Here is a 19,473-nt window from a genome sequence, read left to right on the forward strand (position 1 = left end):
GCATTCCAAGGCCATTCCAGTGCCTTGCTGCTAACAATTTCTGTTAGTGCGTATGTAGAGTTTACCTTGTAGTTCCACTGGGAAAAAAAAATCTCTTCCAATTTTCTGAAGTTTTCGTTAAGGGAAGTTTGTTCACATCTAAAGTCCAAACATAAACTGTAGCGTAGCAATATACCCAGTAAGGTGTTAGGGAATGCTCACCATTGTCAGAGAACAAGGTCCAGCAGTTGGAAAAGGACCATCATGCCATATGCATTGCAAACCACTATGTTGGATCTCGTTCAGAAGGAGTGGCATGGAGAAGGTTAGATCATAGATATTTTCCACAGCAGATTAGTTAGTGTTAGCTACAGGAAAAAATTATTTGTGAGGAGAAGAGTCCAGGAAACCAATTAAAAGAGAGCACTCTAGGAGCTATATATTCAAAGACTTGTGTGGGAAGTTGTGTGCATATCTTCCACTGAAGTCAGTGCCTACAGGGCCATCATGGTGCACTGTTGATGACAGACTGTCTTCAAGTGGGGTCACCTTTATCTGGGAGAATACAGAAACCTACAACTTACTAGCTGATGACTGCATTCACAGCCTGAATGAAATAACTGGGATAATCAAATGTTAACAAAACCAAAACAAACACAAAATCCCACAAATAAAATGAGGCAGGAGGGGACGAGTTATACAATTGTGTTTTGCTTTTCTGCACTAAGCTTTCAGCAGACCTCATTACATTCTAGAAAAGTGAGCAAGAATGACCCAATTTTTAATAAAACTGGGATAAAGAAGTAAAATGACTTCCCCGAGAAGTCATAGTGCTTCTGTTGTTAAAATTAGAGGTGAATGCATGTGCCTTTTCCCCTGCTTTGTTCTTGAAACCCTTAGAAGACATTAATGGTGGTTTCATAGAGCACAAAATGTATACTTTTTAATGTTTATTGCTCATATGACCTGACATCCCATGCTGATGGTTTTCATTTTATTACAGAAGGTAGTTTTTGCTTCTTCTGCTTGTATCTATAAGTATGACCTACAAAGAAACTATTCCAGCACCTTTTCTCTGCAGTAAATTATGACCAAATAACAAGAAGTTTTAAACTCTCAAAGACTGTAACTAAATACACCCAGCATTGTCCTACTTTCTGAATTACTACAAGAGAGCCAAATTCTCTATGGTGGCTCAGGAGATCTAGGGCACTTGCTCAGAAGTGAACATGCATGTTTACTACACTGTAGCTGCCTTGTGTTGGGAATACTATTGTCTACGTGTTGTGGTAGTGAGTGCCTTAAACTAACCTAGATAGTTCCTATGCCTGAAATACCTTCCTTGAGAGAATAGAGTCCTTTCATAATATAGACATAAACTACATTGGCTTGGCTTTTATTTGTTTGTGTCTTGAATGCCAAATGAATGTCTGGATTTACAAAGGACCATGAAACAAACTCTGAGTTCTGTTAGTGAGCTACCATTGCCAAGTTCACAGAACCTAAAAAGATCTGTTATTAAGGTCCAGCATCTCTTCAGGGTAGCTGCTGTGAAGAGCAGTCATCATTTGATACCTCTTAACAGCTTTTAATTTCTGTAGTAAACATGGTGACTACTTTAAAACAAGAGTAGCAGTGCGGTGCCAAATGTAAGTTCCCTTTGGAGGTCTTGGGCAGTAACAACATTTCCAACCACGTTAGCTGGATCTGAGAGGCAAGACAGCTTTTCAGTGCACTTCTGAGGTAGTCTACTACCTTCAACTGTGACACTCTGGTTTCATTTCTTTATAGTTCTTACTCATCTTGGACCTCTTAGAGCGGAAAACATGTAAATTCTCTTTTAGAAAAATTCAGCCAAAATAGACATAGCATTTTAAAATGAAAAAAAAAGAGGAAAAGTCATTGTATTAGTCATGTTAAAAATCATCTGGAATTTCTTCTGAGAAGGCCTAGCACCTTTGTGGCTCGGGGAAACAAAAAAGGAAATTCAGAAGTTCATCTTCTGCATCGGGAATGCTCTTTTATCACCTTGAAGAACACCTGGCCTCTGAAAAATCACACTAATTTAATGAAGGCTCCTTTATCAGCAAAAGCCTTCATCATTGATCATGGTCCAACTCCTGTACATGATTGGAGTTTGAGTGTTTTACCAAACGACCAAAGGTACCCCATCAATCTCCAGCTCCCATGTTCCACCAAAAGTGCAGACCATGCCATCTGAGCAGTCTTGTGCACAGAAGTTATGAAGGCAAGGCACAGTTTCCTCACAATGCCTATCGAGACAGGAGATTGGGAAAAGACACTGAGATAGTGCAATGTAAAGCAACAGTGAGTAGGAAACCTCCCTGCTCTGCTCTGTTTGATTTTCCTACTGGCAGGTGTACAGAGTGTGGGAGAAAGCTGATGTGGTTGCTGAGTGCATAACCTACCAGGAGAAAAACTGGGATGAAGAGTTTGGAGAAAAAGAAGATCAATGACTGTGAGACAGGATTTAGAGGAAGGACTTGCTGAGACAGGAGACTGTTAAAGGAAGCTGTTGTTAGTAAAGTGAAGGTCTAAGATTAACTGGACAAAGATGGAGTATTTCTAACGATGATGAGACCAGGAGAAATAGAGATGAAAGGACTTGGGGTGTGAAGAGGAAAGGAGTGAGTAAATGGTTGGTAACAGAAATGATGGGAGTAGAAACAGAGCCAAGGAGAATGCAGGGCAGCTGGCATCAGATGAAAAGACAACTGCTGGATTTTGGGTTGAGTAGAGGAAAAGAAGTGAGGCAGAGGTGGTGCAAGGAGAGAGAGAGTAGACAGGACAGGTGGTAAAAGTAAGAACTGTAACATCTGATTGTGTAATCCCAGCTCTGATTGTAATATGGAGGGAAAGAGGCCAAATGCAAGTTGTGTGAGCAACATACCTTGTGGTACTTCCAAACACTTGCAGTGCTCCCTCATTCACAATGCTGTCCGCTTTAAGTATGTTTATGTGTGCACTTGAGCCATGTAGAACATTTACAGGTAGACATACATGAAGGTAAAAGTGCAGTCTTCCAAGAGGTCATACAGTGCAAAGGTATGCTCTAGCACCATTTTTTCTCCTCTTAAATTTGATATCATGTAATATCAGAAAATATCAGGATAAGTCCTGATTAATGCAGGGTCCTTGAGACAAGTTGAATTATATGGATCGAACTGTCTCAGAAACTGAAATCTCTGGAAGCTTTAGCTCGTCCTGTCCCCTCTGACACCAAATAGGAAAGCAAAGCTGCTGTATTTTGTCTCAGTAATAGGAGTGTTCAGGATTTTTCCTGCAAAACTGAGAACTAAAAAAAATTTCATTCAGTCTGCAGCAGTGACTTTCAAACTATATTCGGTGAAACATAGGATCCATACATGGCTTTTATGAAGCCTGTGTAGACATCTTTAAGAAAAGCAGGACTTTTGTTTAAATTTGCCACAATCACAAATTTTACATACAGAAACTAGAAAAAAAATTGCAAGTTCTTAATGGATAATGTTAATATATGAGGGAAATGGGAGGCACTTCAAAATCAGGCTTCATCTTAGGAAGTGGCCAATTCTACAGAGCTCAGGTTTAGCATTGGATGTTTTTGTTTTATGTTCTTTGGGCCCCTTGTCTGCAAGAATCATCCTGATGAAGAGAAATTACTTCTGCCCACAGTAGCTTTAGGTTTTAGTTCCAGCTGGGACATTCTGGTAATCCTGCAGTACAGAATCATCTTCTGAATATATTGCAGTTAACTTCAGTTGTATAAATCCAAGCATTAGCTGGATACTATAAATAGGCAGGATGTGCAAGGAGGCCAAGTTGAAAATGTGCAGGAACTATGCCTTTTTTCTTTAATGCAGCCTCAAAGTCGTGCTACATTTCATCAAGTATAAAATTTTTCACCTGAAAAGGAAATTATATGTATGCTCTTTGTGGCTGTAGTAATTAACTGGACATACTGAAGCCCTGAATTTCACACTTTGGTAAAGTGGATGGGAAGGACGGGTAAGTTTTTCTCAAGTTTTCTTACTTTTAGTGCTTTCTTAGAGGTAGTTTTCTGAAAGACTGGGTAGAGAGCAGAAATACATCTGGTTTATATTACATGATGGCTGTACTTTGACAATGGAAAAAGATGGCACTTTAAAAAAAAAAAGAACAAAAAAGAAAAGCCTAGAAGCTACAGAGCGGAGCAACTATTACAAGAGCTATCTTAAAATTCCCAGGATTCGTAATTTATTTTTCCACACTTGCATTTTTCTGATGTTACTGATGTTAAAGGAGCAAGACAGAGGAAAATTAGTGGGATTTTGCAAAGTACAGATGTCTCAGTGAAACAATCTATTTTATTCAGGTTGCCCCCACAGCAGCTGCTGTAATTAACACGTGGGTGGTAACAAAAGGAATGGGAAGTAGGATTTAAATGTTCACTTTAACAAAAGTGATACATCCTTTTTTTCCTGTTGTTTTCTTTACCCAGTGACCATGATGTAGTGAAGGTGGTCTCCCCTTTAACTGCAGCTGTCTATAGATGTAAGGCAAAAGTAAAATTAATGCAGACTTTTTTTTAATTTTTTTTTTTTTTTTAGAGAAACAGAGTCATGGGAAGCATTTTTGTGGTGGGACAGAGGAGAAGTTATTCAAGCAACGCAAGGCTACTTAGTTATATGTCATCTATGATAGTTTTTGTTTTCTTTTTCCTTTATGCATTCACCCAGGAAACATTTCCCTCTCCTGCCCTCCATTAACATAAGGTGGTCCTAAAGTGTAGTGAGCTGAGACTCTACTCATGTGGCAGACATTTTGATCTTTGAGTAAAATTGATGGGACCTGAGGACACTGAGCATCTGTATTTTTTAACAAGACTACAGGGTGTGAGCACCTTCCAAGAGTGTATTAAGTGGTGCATCCCCTGGAGCTGCTTTTCACATCCTCTTGTTTGGAGGGTATAATACTTCAGCCTTTGCAGGGCTGGGGGCTGGAAAGTTTGGGAATCATACTTTCCCTGCAGCAGGGTCTGAGCAATATGACAGTACTCCCAGCTTGTTCATCAATTTAGCTGTCCTAAAATAGAGCACTTGGACAAAATATGTTCTGACTGATTTTTAAGTAAAAGCTAATGTGAAAATGTGGCAGTTTGAACCAATGTAAACACATTAATTTGAAACAATTTTCAAATGTAATAAAGAAAAAAATTGTTCCTGCTCTTGAAATTCCTAAAGGACGCATTTTTCCTTCTGAGTCATTATTTAATTAGATTATATTTTATTAGACATTCTTTACAAATTTTAAAATACTGCTATTATACATGCACAAAGGAAAATCAGCTTGAACATTTGTATGTAGATATTCATTGAAATCAACCACAAAACAGGAATATTTTATGTCAGTTATCAATGTACTCGTTATGTATATCTAAAGTGCATTATGTTACAAAAAATATAGAAAGTCAGCAGCACCAAGATATGTTCACAAAATAAATACACCAGTCAACAAAATAAATTATGGTAAATGTGACAATAATAATTGTTTTAGCCTTAGCAAAAAAAAAAAAAAAAAAAAAAAGGGGCGGGAGGAAAATTCACAATAACCAAATGTGCAGTTTCAGAGAGCAATGGGGGAAAAAGGTTTTATTCTGAGCATTTACAATATTTACAGGTAATAAATATTTTAATACTTCCCATACGTTCACTATTACAGAATACTGCAATACGTCTGCCAAAAATCTCTTGCTGAAAATGTCAGCGCCTCCTGCAAAGAAGAAAAGAGAAAAAATAGTTTTCATTTCAAGTATATGGACATCAAAATTAATAACAAGAGTATCATATACATTATTAAACATTTACAATAATAAGACCTACTTAACATGCTACAGGTTTAGACATCCTTTCAAGACCTCTGCTATATTGCCTTTGCTGCTAGCAGCATTAAGACTTGCAGTTTGTCACAACACTGAGGACATTTATTCCACTGTATTGCACACTCAGAGAAACCACAAGTTTGGCTCTTAAGTTTCCTTAGAGCCTTAAGCAAGAAGATACCTGAGTGCTACAGATACAAAAATTGTATCCATCTACATTAAGTAGGCCAAGTGCTAAAAAGAAATGCAATTGGCGAAATGAAGAAAACAAAAAAAAGAAAGTTCTTACTGAACACAGTGGCAATCATGCCCCTGCTGTGTTGACTACTTGGATGGGATGCCAGACTTCTGATTAAGACAGTCACACAGTGGTTATTTCACGCTAATAGACTACCTGTTATATAAGGGTCTGCTCATGTTAGAGGTAGTGTCATATACACAAGTATATGCAGCACTCATGCAGAAAAGTTTGCTTAGGTCTTGAAGTGAACAAACCCTAGAGAGCATGTCTCTTTTAAGTGTTTGAAAAGACTATAATCCTGAAACTTCCCCTCTGTGAGCTAAAGATCTTGATCCTGAACTAAAACGAGCATCTAGTGTTAAGCTCTGACTCCTGTTGCCTTCAGTCCAAGCAGAGTCAGCTATATACAGTCCTAAGATCTGGAAGTTTTCTAAGGGATGCTGGCAGCCTGGCATAAGTATCCCATTCCTCCCTCCTCGTGGAGGCATGAGAACAAAAGCAGAGACTGCTCCTATCTGGTCATTATATTACTTATAGTACAATTTTATTTTAAGTTATTTCTTAGAGGTGCTGCAGGAAATGTTGAAGGATTGAGCTTTTATCCTTCTGTCCCTGTGAGCAGCACATTTCTGTAATACACATTGGTTCCCTGGGAAACAGCTACAGAGTGGAAAGTGAAGCTATAGGAAGGAGCAGAATTTGCTCTGTTGCTGGACTCATCACCAAAGCTGTGGGTAGTGTTCCACATGGAAGACATGTGTGGGCATGAGACACAAAAACCCCAAATCCTTGGGGGTTTAAAAGGCCATTTTTTAAATGTGCGTATTGAAAGTGAGACTATGTTTAATATTAGGGAGTTTACTCATTTGAAAGGTTTCTCAGGAAATTAGGTAATAACAGCTTAATTGCGTTGGAAGAGAATATAGCTGCAATGTCCATGAGAAAGAATTTTTAAGTGCCTGGAATGGAAATACTAGCATGAAGCTCCTTAATAACTAAATTGCAATATTAGAATGTAGTCAAGATGCATTACAATATGTATAATAATGGCACACAATTCATAGATCATGACTTTATATGTGTCTGTACTACACAGGCCTATTTTAAGAGTGTGACATTTTCAGTTTGGCTTGGATTTTAGACTTTGCTTCAGAGTTTAAGCTAAGCCACATCTTTATAATGGGCTCTGTACTAACGACTACTTGCAAGCTGCTTTTTGAGATTTGGTAACAGATTTTGCAAGATCAGCTTCTTTTATGAGATGGTTCCTGTAGTAAGTCAAAAGATCTAGAGAGCACATTACTTTCAGTCTTTTTTTCTGACCTAAACCCCAAATTTCGGTAACAAGATTGAGCAAAAGGAATTGGGACAAGGTTCTAAATTCAGGATGTTGAGCAGAAAAGAAGTACAAAGGCGCAGCAAAAGGCACATTTTGCTTCCTTGAAATTTACCCTGCTGCATTATGCATACCTTCCTCTTCACTGTAAAGTAACAATGCTTCTCCTAAGCTGAAACTAACATTAGGGGTGCTACAAAAGCAGCTTCTACTAGTGCAGCATATAGAAACTCTGTCTGCACACACCTTCCCTTCCCCTCACCAGCAGAGTAGATGTTCTCAGTTAAGCTTAGTACAGATGAGGAATCAACCTCACTCAGATGTGGTCATACTTTCATCTAAATCTTGCTTGCCCACTCTGTGCCAACAACCGCATAGAACCTGGCTCCCCTGTGTAAAGTACATGTCAGGGAGTTGGGACTTGCTTTCACTTAAAGTTTAGAAATTGTATCTTTTGCCAGGCTACTGCTCACATACTAGCAGCTTCTTAAGAGCCAAGCCAGCATATTACACTGTACTTGTGAAGAAGGAATATTGTTTTCCTGTTTTATGGCTTCTCTTTGTTTAATAATCTTCAATTAAGTATCTAAAATGTAGACCCTCTTTAGAAATCTGATTCTTGCCCTGGAGAAATACCGCATTTTTGGTAACAACATCAGTAGGGTAAACTTGAGCTGCCTTCAGCAATCTGGACTCCGTAGTAAAGCTGACTGTCTTCAGCCAACCAATCATACGTGAAACAGAAAGGCTGAGCTAGGAAAATCAACTGGGTTATACCTGTGATTCTTTTACACATCCCATTGGATATATAACCACAGACTAGTAAGAACAAATAACAGTTGAAATTCCCTGGGATGTTTTTTTCCTTGCATTCAAGATTTCGATGTGCCAAAGACAGACCACCACAGTTTCTTAACATCTATTGAAATGTCAGATGTCTCCTGACCAGAGTCCTGGAGTGTAATTTTCCTAAGGCTCTGAGACAAACCAGCCCTCTTCACTATTCACTGCTACAACCATGCTAACTGGTTTATGGCATTGAATGCCCAGATCCTCTGGATAACTCCTGTTGATGTCATCAGAAGCTGAGGCAGTGAAGCACATGGAAAATTATGGCCTGAAAAGCTTAATCCAAGACTAGATTTTAGTCAATCTCATGGCTAGTGTCTCTTTCTAAGGGGTTTCCTGTGAACAAATTGCACTTCTCTTAGGTTTCTATTCTGCCAAAGTGAAGGGGAGGAGGATAGAAAAAGGTGCATTTTTCCTGTTGAAAATGCAAACACCTGAGGAGGACTGTGGAGTGGACTTCTTAGCTTTGTCTGCAAGTGTGCAGACTTCCACTTCAGCTGACATGACTGCAAGCAGAGGACAGCACCAAGATTGATGCCTCCGGCTAACCACTGCTCTGAAAACCCTTCGTTGTCATACATGAAGGAAGCGCATCTCTCTCCAGAAGCAATGCTCAACATTTTTCATCAGCAAGGTAATTATTTAATGATATGGCAAAAAGATGGAGATGAATTAAAAAGTCCTAATGACAGGGAAATCTTTATGGTGAAACGCTGGTCTGCATTGTTTGTAGATATTACTAAGAAACAAATTTTCCTTGTCTTCCCTTAAGGTTAAACAGTAAAATGAATAACTGTAAAGTAAGGGTAGGAAAGTTGCCAAAAAGGGGAGGTGTTGAGAGAGAGAAAAGAAAATTTTGCAATTTTATAGATGCAGAGCCTTAAATAAAACTCAAGAGTTTTCAGTCTGCTGAGGCCCAATTGTGGGTACCAAGATCTGATGTGAGAGACATTAGAGTTAAAAAAGGAAAGGAAATTTTAATGGCTATGATATGCTTTCTTTTTGCAGAAATAACTTTGCTTACAACTTACTCAGCTTCAGGATGCCCATATTGGCAATAAGTGGTTTACTTGGGCTGTTTGTCACAGGAAAGAAAGACTGTCACCAGTGCAAGTGGAAAGGGTACTTGCTTGTCTCCAGAAATCACCTTGAGATTATGCACTGCTTGAAAAGCCATTCCCCAGTTATGACCATAGACATGTACTATTACTTTTGGTTTGAATGAGGCCTTGGCCTCTCACACTGGAGGATAATAATTTCAGTAAATATATGGTATGCCCCCCAGAAGGATATAGCAGAATTACCGTAAAGTGTGAATATGTGTAGTAACAGAGCTGTCCAAGAGTGGGCTCTCAGTCACACTGCTTCCATATATGCTAGAATTTAGCCAGGTCGAGCGGGCTCGTCTCTTTTTCTTCTCTTGTTCCTTACGTTTTCCAGGTTTTGCTTTCTTTTTCTTCCCCGATACCTTCAGGGGTTGTTCCTTGTAGGTCTGTGACTTGTTCGTCTCCTGAGTTAGGAATCTGCCCTCATCTTCACTACCAAATCTGACAGGGTAGTTCTTTGTGTTGGTAGCAGGCTTAGGGTTAGGTGAAACCTCTGAAGTTGCACGGATTTCTGCAGTGTTAACACCTTCAATTAAATTTTGAAGGAATATTCTTCTTCGTAAGTCTTGGATCGACTTGCCCTTGTCATGCAGCAACTGGTGCTCTGATACAGCCCGTTTGCTAAAGAGAAGAGGGGGATAAAAAAAAACATTTAGAATTTGGTTATTGCCCAGTACTTGGCAAAGCTCCTCTCTTGTCTGACAGTGGTTGCCACACTGACTGTGTACCAGCTTTCAGGCTTGGAGACATCCAGTTAAGTCAGATTGCTGGAGCAAGTCCTGCTTCTCAAACTAGCTGCTCTCTACAGAGAAGGAAAAGACCTAAGCGGGTAATAATTCTCAGCTGACCGATCACACACTACTGGACTTGGAGTTGAATTAGTCACTGCCCTGTTCTAGGAAAGCATTACAACACTTAATATATCACACTTCAAGCAGTAAAAGCAGGAAGGCAGTTGTCAGAGATAGGAAAACTAAAGGGTCAGATAATGGAGCATTGAAGTCAAGCAAAAGAGAGAATAACAAGTGCTTGCACTGAAGCTGGAAGCAGTGTTTATACAGGATCATTCTAATAATTTTCTTCTGCTCAGTCATGTACTTAAAAAACATAAATAAATAGATAAAAGTGCAATTGCAGAAGCGTAATGGAAAAATGTTTGAATTCGAGTGGCTAGACGTAGGCTCTTCAGTCCATAATGAGCTATCCAGAGAGGAAGCCTGAGCATCATCAGAGATGAGCCTCAGCCACTCTTGTTGATTTTACCCCTTGGTCACTTGTGTCGAATTATGATTTTAGATGCCTTTCTAGTATCCCTTTAAGTGTGAAGTTTTGTGGTCAAATTTCTGAGTTTTACGCTAGCCCTCTTCACTAGATGTTCTTCAAGATCATCCTCGTTTGTTTGTGTGGGTGTCTGGTGTTTTTCCAGAGTTTGTGGTCCTTTGATTCTCTGTCTTGTTTTTGATAAACTGTGAGATGGATAGCTGTCTGTGTTTTAGAGACATTGTATCAGCATTAAAAAAAAAAAAAAAAAGATGTGAAAAGTATGAGGAAAGAAGATCCAGGTGGCACCTGGATAATAAATAACCATGAGAACACGCATGCTTTTCCTTGATGTGAGGTAGATTCACAGCTGCACTGTGAAACACAGAAAGAGTGGCAAGCTGGGATTTTAGCTGTGTTCCCTTGAATGTTATAATACAGTTTATCCTTCCAATTGCCCTGCTTCAGTGTGCAAAGATTGGCTCTGTATCCTCTTATCTAGCATCAGGGCACTGCATGTGACTGGATTCTTACTGGCCAAAGAAAATGAATTTGTTGCCTTGCCTATCATATAATCATTTGGTCAGTTAGCTGTATAAGTTGTTTCTGTATGTGGGTGAAATTGGAGAAGACACAAAATTGTCAGTGAATACTTCTTCCTTCCATCCCATCCCAGATTATCCTGCTATGTTACCAGGTTTCAAAATGTGGTAGACGTAGATAGTATACTAAATCATTGGTAATGTTCTACAGTTTATCTTCCTCAGTGCCTTCATCCAGACTCTCTATATTTGTGATATGATCAACAGTAGAGCTATTTGAAATTGGCAACTGCAAGTAGCATTTGTTTAAGTGCCTTCATGTTTTGCCTTTGTAGAGCTGCACTTTTTGAGTAAATGATACTAGATCTCTATTATTTAGTGTAAAATTCAAATATCAGCTTTCCCCCATTCCACACTGAGATTGAAAGATGGCTTTTTTTTTTTTTGCATGAAGTCGTACAGTAAGGATACTCACTCTAAATCAGGCCTGGATATACTCAGGTTTGTGAGCACACATATGACCAAACATTGCCTATGTTTTAAGCATCCCAAACATAGCTTTTGGATGACTTCAAGCTTTAGGGCAAATATTTTATGCCTTTCAACTCAACGTCCCTGAGCAAAAACGCAATGTGGTAATACTGAGCTGAATCCATATAGATTCTTTATCTTCAGTGCAGCTGTAACCATCAATGCAAGCTCAAGATGGCTCCCAGGAGAATTTTTTTGACCAGTGCACTCCCTGAAGTTCTTCAATAGGCATCTCTAACAACCTCCTCATTAAGGTCAGACTGATTTGCAAGTACACTAATAAAAATAACACCTTGCACTCATCTGAGCAGCATATTCCTATGCTGCTTGTCAAGCTGTCCATTGTGGCTCATGTTACATTCCTAGCTTCAGCAATATATTTTCCCAGGATATTGGCATGGGAAATCCAGTTCTCCTTTCACTCTTCTGGTTTATAAAAAACACATAATATCTCAGTTCTTTACTGATTCTGAACCATGTGATGAGCAAAGCTTTCCTACTACCTCTTGTAAACTACCAAGGATAACTCCTTTTATCGCAGGCAAGTTAAAGCTGCCTTAATCCTGTAATGCGTATTTGGTCAATTTACCCACTGCTACAAAATCTTGAATCTCTAAAGCCTGTTATTAAAGTACTTCTGATTGAAAAGCTATTCTATTTTACAGAGCTGAAACCTAAAGATTCAGTTCCAGTACACACAAGGCAGTCAAAGAGCATTACAAGACCTACATCTTGAGTGAGTATGGGCTTCCAAAATAATTCAAGGATTGACATGTGAGGGGTGAGTGTGCCAAAGAGTATGGGTTTCTGTTTAAATGTCTGTATGATATTTAGCATCAAATCTGGCCCCAAATAACATTCTGCTATTCCAGATGATTGTATAACATTACGTAGTGTTACATTTCACATGACTTTTATTACTCAGCCAGACTTAACGATTGCATTTTGCCTACCAATTTCCTTTGTATGCTTTAGATCAAAAATCTCCTTAAAATGAAGAAGATGTGGTACAGACACATATCTCTTTGACCTTCTGCCTCAGCTATTCAAACAGCTCCTACGTTTGTAAATCAGGGAAAAACACAAGGCTGATGTAAGAAGTGCTTCAAAATGGAGATACAAACAATGTAACACTCACACACGCAGAGCAGGAAGGCAATGAGGACTGGAATGATTGCATTCACATATTGGGTACAATATGTAATAAAACATCAGGCTGTTAGGGTTAAGATGACCCACTAGAGGTCCCTTCCATCCTTCTATAAAATGCTTCTCTCATCCAAGGAAAAAGAGTCTGTACCCAAACCAAGGGCAATAATTGCTAAACTAACATGTGGTAGGCACTTGTGAGAGAAGGATGTTGATGGTTTGTATTTGACTGGAGTGTCCAAACTAATTAGCATATCCAAGTACACTATGCACATATGAGGCTTAACATTTGTTATGGGGAAAACGGTAGAAATCCACGACTTGTGACCATCTTCACTTCATGTGCTTCCAGACAAGCTGATCTTTACAGGCACATTCCTTCTTGGTTTTTTTCCTTAGATATCTAGCATTGATAAGAGGCAACATTCTTCAAGTGACAACTTTCTATATTATAGAGTTACTCTTATTTATCCGTTATTATCCCTGACTATTCACATTGGATTTGATCGTAAGTTCAGCAAAATAACTGGAAAGCATTAAGTCAGCTCTCTGGGTTTTGTAAGACTTGGTGCCATTGCCACTGGCTCCAAAGGGAGTGAAAGCTGCTCAACATATCTCAGGGTTAATAAAAATATTTTGAACAGATCTGGGGACATGATGCAGCAGTGTCTGGGCACACTGATAAAAATATCTAATTTCACTTTGAGGCTTTGCTGGGTTTCTCAGAAGTTCTTTAGCAGCTAAAGCATTTTTATAACAAATAATACATTTGGCAATCTTTTCTTGGGACAATTTGCTATTGCTTTCCATGGGAGATTTGCTTCAGTAAAGTCTGTAGAAACAGGCCTATGTCATTTTGATTATTTTTGCATGGCTAAAATAGCATGCTCCAGTATTTTCATCCATTACTGGCTTAAGCCTCTGACTGAAAAAAAAAAAAAAATCTGTAGGCTTAAGTGAGTTATTAACCATTAACTCTAGGAACGATTTGTGGTGATATTAAAACAAGACACATGTTTGAGTGTGGTGTCTGTGTTTGTGCTGTACCCACAAACAAAACTACGTGAATGCCACTAACTGACAGCTAACCGGTTTCTTCTGTCTGTTTTACATGCCATAGTAAGGAGGTAGCTGAGAAATGCATTTTGGCTGTTTAGCTTCTACTTTTTTCCCCCCAAGCTAGGAGGGAATGGGGATATTGGGAAGGCCTCTAATCCTGACCTTTAAAAACAAATGTTAGAACAATGATCACTTCAAAAAGTGAGATAGTATTTCTTAGCAAATCTAACTTCTTTTAAAGTACAAATTTGGCTTAGATCCAGTTCAGAGTCAGAGTTTCCTAGCCAAGAAAATAACAAATTTTTACTGCATTTCAATAATTTTCATTTTGTATTTCTGAAACTGAGGTTTGGTTCCTCAATATCCAAAGAGAAGAAAATCGTCTTAGATGAAACTATGATTTGAAAGATTACAAAACAGCTAAGCATTAATGGACTGGAAAGAATACACCATAGCATTATCAGCAATAACATGTTCTACACAATTTGCTGTAGGAGATTTGTAATAGCTGTCTGCCTGGTGCCAAAGTTTAGGTGTGTCTGAAGTCACTTCACCTGGGGGATTTTTTTTGGTTGTTGTTCTTGCTCAAATGGCAGAGGAAGTGCTATTTGGAGATCTTGCCCTTGTCTATGTAATAAAACATTTACAAGGAAAACCATCTGAAATTCTTTGCTGTGTCATGTTTCCCTATAAATCGGAATTGGAGTTTCCAACTCTCTTTCTCCAATCTGACTTCCTTTCGAACTTAGCAGTAATACAGCCCTCCACAGTATGACTGAGGTGTTTCTTCCTTAGAAAATCTGATGCAAGCCCAGTTAGAAAGTCCAGAAAGCCAATGTTAGGTGTGTGAGGCAGCTGCTCCTACATCAGTTCAGTGGCTTTGCTTCTGCACTTTGTGTAGGGGTATTAGTATAACCCATGCTGATTATTTTGGAAGACATAAAAAGGTCATTTCCTGAACAGACTCTCTTAAGTTACATTATCATTTATCAAAAAATATGCTTCTGCCTCCAAGTCAGATACTGGACTGCCTTTGGGTTTTGTTGTGTTTTTCAAAGTGGCAGAAATCCAAGAAATTGTTCAGTACTTCAGTTTCACGATAGCCCTCACTACTGTGCATTTCCCCCTACACTTACCTATATTGACTCCATGCCATTGCCAAAGAAGTATACATTATTTAGTGTACCATACTATATTATCAAACGGGATGCTCCCTACTAGGACCCTCAAAGGGTGCAGAAAGGTGCATGGGCGATTGTCCATGCTGGACAAGCACACATATGCATTGCTGCTGCCCTCAGAAGAAGAGACCCTTGGCTTTAACATCTCCTTCCCCAAAGCTTTGCAAGGTCAGACGACTGAGAAGCGCCCTGTCCCAGAGGCCTTCTGCCTATGGCTCATCCATCACCACTGAGCACCTGGGGCAGGTAACCGAGAGCCACTCCGCTGCAGAGCCTGCAACACCTCCCGGGCTGCTCCCGGCCCCGGAGCTGCCGGCCCGGGGTGACCCGGCCGCCTCCCTCCCCACCCACATCGGCACTGGCATCGGAGCCAGAGTTAGAGAGAAAAACAACAAAACCCAAAACCAAAAACAGAAACTCACATTCTGCGGCTGATCCCCTCTACCGATCTCCCATAAGAAGGCACGGAATAACTCAGCAGAAACACTGCGAAACTCCACTGCTGGAAGAGTTTAGTGAACATTGTATGCTCCGGGTCTTAAAACCTGCAAGGAAAAGGAGATCAGTCCCGCGGGACACATGCGCCAGCGCCGTCCTCAAACACTCCCTGCTTTCGGCTGTACCAGCTCCGAGGCTGCGAAGGAAAAACAAACTTTCTGAGCTCTGGGCAGTGGCTCACTTCTTCCAAACTTCGCTCCGTCTCTCTAGCTCTTCCTTGCTCTCTGCCTCTCCCTCTCTCCTTTCCTCCCTCCCTCTCTCCCAGTCTCTCTCTAACCGGAGGCAAGATCTCTATGTCAGTTAAACAAACATCTAGCTCGCGTTTGAATCGGATTACAGAGCGAGTCCGTTTGCCTCCCTGAGATCCGTTCAATTCTAGTCCACCGAGCTGCTGTCTCAGGGCTTTATGTTACAGAAGCCCTCTTTGCAGATAAGGAAAGATTCCCAAAAGTCAGCGCAGCTACCCTCTTCTCTGTAAACACACGCGCGGACACAAATGCAGAGACAGAGAGAGATTCAGGCGACAGGGAGGGGAGGGGGGGCGGGGGGAGGTTATGCGTCTATACATCTGTCTTTAAGTATACCTCTAAAAAAAAAAAAGTTATGTTCACGTCGTCTGCTTCCGAAAAGTTGGGTCCACAACTGTGACAAGGAAAGAGAGCTCAAACCAAGAGCGTTGCCCAGCTGGAGAGCCCGAGAAGTCTAAGAGGAGCGGGAGCCCGGGAAGGCTGAGGGGGCTGGGAAGCACTGTTGGCTTCCGCAGGTTGGATTGGGCTGGAGCCTGCGATGTTCACACGCTCCGAAGCAGCCTCTGGGAGACCTGCGGGAGGACGGAGGGTTTTGCAAAGAGATGGCGCCCTAGGAACATGTGCGGAGTGAGCGAGAGCCCCGGCGGGATACCCACAGTCGAAAAGGAGCCTAGAAATCAGCGCTTCCCGGGACAAGAATCAAAAAGGAGCGAAGAAAGGGAAACATCCGACAGCCTATGCACTCAGCACACCCTAAGGACTCCGGCCAAGTTCTTCGCATCTTCTGCAGCCGGGATCCTCTCTTTCTCTCCCTCTCCCCACTCCAACTCTCCTTTTTTTGTGTGTGTTTACCCCTAGGTCAACGCCTCCCCTGCCGTAGCACGGTGGAAAGCGCGGTCCCACACTCATCAGATCAAGCCCCAAAGCCCAACCCAGGATTGTTGCCGCCTTTCCTTTCACACACCTACCGTTGTTCGTCGCAGTTCTCCTATTAGTTGAAGGGTTGATTCCTAATGATGTTAATTGTACGCTAGTAAACGGTAGGGGGGGGCTAACAGGGAGGGCTGGGGGAAGGACTCGCAGGCTACTAACGCAGACGCTCCTGGCCAAAAAAGTAAATTAGTGGAAAGTTTTCTCCTCCTCTCCCTCTCTCGCCTTCCACTTCACTCTCCGTCAATCTGGACAGGGCGTTTCAAATCTCTGTGTCAGGTTGCGCTGCCGTGCGAGGCGGGCAGCAGCGCTGGGCTGCGCGTGCAGCGGGAGGCCGTGCCCGAGGGCGGCGGGAGTACGGGCAGCCCCCCCGACCCTGCGCCCCGCCGGGGACCGGCCGCCCGCCCTCCCCGACGGAGGTACCAAATTTTTCCATCACAGGAAAACCGAAGGCAACACAATCCACTCCTTTATACTGCCTGCTTGTGCAAGAAACTGCCCCCAGCTATTACGAAGTAAGGTAGAAAGAGAAAGTCTGGGGGAGTTTGGTGCGCCTCTTGCATCCTCTTAGCCGTCTCTTTCAAAGCGAAATACTTGGCAAGCCCACCTTCTGTTTGACGGCGGAGGATGGGCTCTCCCACACGTTGTGGCCCTGCCCAGGCGGGCAGCAAGTGACACCTGGGGACGCCGGCTCCGTCCCAATAGCATCCCGGCACACCTCACCCCTCCGCGGCCGCACATCCTCTGCAGGGCTCCGCTCCGCGCCCCGCGGGAACCTCCCCACTCACTGGCAGCGCTGCTGCCCCCGGCTACCATGGGGTGGCTGGTTACTGCCACTGCCAGCCTGATTTGCAGCAGATGCTTTCCCAACACCCTCACAAGCCACAACAAAACACCGAAGTGTACCGGCCAGTTGCTCCCTCTTATCTTCTCGCCGTATTAAGGAACGCTTTCTGGAGAAAGTTGAGGTGCAAAGCAAACCATTTCTTCTACCTGTAGATTATTTGACGTTAAACGACACTTGCTGCCACAATTTAAAAGGTCGACTCCTTAGCCAAATTTTATACCACACAGGCAAATAAAACTGACAACATAAGAGCTGAAATGGAAATCATGCTGAAAACATTAAATCTGTAAATGCTGTAAATAAATTCCCTGAACACCTGGTAGGCTATAAATTAAAATGTATAGCTAATAGACTTCTTTGATTTACACTGCCCTTTCGACTAATTAAAAATAATTGTGAAGTCCCCTGAAAACCACCCCCATACACTCATAGGTCTATTACTCAAGTTAAAGGTAAACCATACATCAACTATTTTCAGAATTTCCTTTACTCCAGAAATAATTATAAATATATTTAAAAAAAAAAAAAAAAAAAGCCCCACCACTCCAGCTCTTGCATACTCAGGAAAAGTAAATAGCCTTTAAAAACTAGGAATACTGAAGTTTCTTCACAATTTATTACTTCACCTTTTCCTTGAGTTACAGTCCTCTGTGCCTCTCAGAGATCACCCTGGCCAACAGTGGTTGATCTTCTCAGCAATCGCTTCCCAAACTATGTTCTATCCTCAAGAAAAAGAAAGCTAAAAAAAAAAGAAGTAAAATGAAAAAAAGGGAAAAAGTAATAATTTTCAAAAGAAATTCAGCCCCACAGAGTCTTTAACTCTGCCTGAAACAGATTAGGGCTAAATAAAGAGTGTTAAAAGCAGGTGCTTTTCTCCCTTACTGCTCTTTTTATTATGAAGAACAGAAGCTTCTCCTAATATATATATAGTGAGGGAGACCTTTCCCTATTGCTTTTATTGAAAAGACCAAACTTGTGACATCACTAACCACCTTCCTATGGCAGAGTTTGCCTCATCTCTGCCTCAGTGGGCTTAAAAAAAAAAAAAAAGAGAGAGAGAAGAAAAAAAATACAACCCAACTATGTTGAACTTTGGCTTTGCTAATATGGCAGGAATTGAGCAGTGCCAAACCCTTTTAGGAGACTTTCTATCATACCATGATACCATTTCTACACCCCCTCTGCCCCCCCTAACCCCCCCTTTCTCCGAAGACTGTTTGTCATCTGTAACACCCGGCGCAGCGCTCTTTCATTCTGCCACCTACACAAATGCTTAACCCGTGAGCAAACTCCTCCTGATACCTAGCCTCACTATGAGTCTGAGCCCTCCTGAGTAGTAGGACGGTGCGAAAAATCCCTTCTATCAGGGTTTAATACACCTCCTTCTCCCCTTTCCCTGCACGATGGAGTCTGGCCGGCTGCGCTGAGCAAGGGATGCGCACCAGGAGTAGCGGCTCCCAGGAGTCATCAGCCACTACTTCCAGCATCTCACCCTGCCCGCCCCGGTTGTTTCTCCCTGCCAGCTCCTCGTGTCCCCGAGCCTCTGGAAGAGGGGTATTGGGGTGAAAGGATGAGGCTGGACTAGAGGAAGCTCCGTCGGATCGATGCTTTGGCACAGGTGTCCAGCGCGATTCCCGTCCCCACACCTATACCAGAGCATCGCTCCGCGCATGGAGCAAGCCGCGGCACGGCTGGCCCCTTGAAAAAACATAATTTTCTTCGGGTTTCACCTGCCGGGGCCTCGGTCACGGCAGGGCTTCCTGCCAAGGCGAGACGCTTGCGGCGGCTGGTTGTTTTCCCAGCCGGCACGCCCGGACGCATCTGTCGTTTTGTCGGTCCTGGAAAAGGTTTCGGCCG

General features: G+C 41.7%; 1 protein-coding gene across 2 annotated transcripts; it reads right to left on the reverse strand.

Moving 5' to 3' along the window:
• Positions 1–5,311: 5,311 nt before the first annotated feature.
• On the reverse strand, positions 5,312–16,877 carry PTHLH (parathyroid hormone like hormone). Of its 2 annotated transcripts, none has more exons than XM_061988802.1 (4): positions 16,808–16,877; positions 15,516–15,638; positions 9,570–9,992; positions 5,312–5,730 (listed from the first exon to the last, which is right to left on the reverse strand). In XM_061988802.1, the coding sequence occupies exons 2-4, from the start codon at positions 15,614–15,616 to the stop codon at positions 5,721–5,723; spliced, it is 534 nt and encodes a 177-aa protein (XP_061844786.1). In that variant the 5' UTR covers positions 15,617–15,638; positions 16,808–16,877; the 3' UTR covers positions 5,312–5,720. The 2 variants fall into 2 exon arrangements, with proteins under 2 accessions (XP_061844786.1, XP_010193900.2); XM_010195598.2 differs by lacking the exon at positions 16,808–16,877 and adding an exon at positions 16,176–16,273.
• Between the last annotated feature and the right edge of the window lie 2,596 nt (positions 16,878–19,473).

This window comes from Colius striatus, chromosome 1 (assembly GCF_028858725.1).
Source record: "Colius striatus isolate bColStr4 chromosome 1, bColStr4.1.hap1, whole genome shotgun sequence".
Taxonomy (NCBI): Eukaryota; Metazoa; Chordata; class Aves; order Coliiformes; family Coliidae; genus Colius; species Colius striatus.

Excerpts from the sequence above, each read along its gene's own strand:
- PTHLH (XM_061988802.1), bottom strand. The coding sequence starts at position 15,616 with ATGTTCACTAAACTCTTCCAGCAGTGGAGTTTCGCAGTGTTTCTGCTG. Across the intron at positions 9,993-15,515 it reads GAGGGGATCAGCCGCAGAAT|CAAACGGGCTGTATCAGAGC; the intron begins GTGAGTTTCTGT and ends TCTTCTCTTTAG.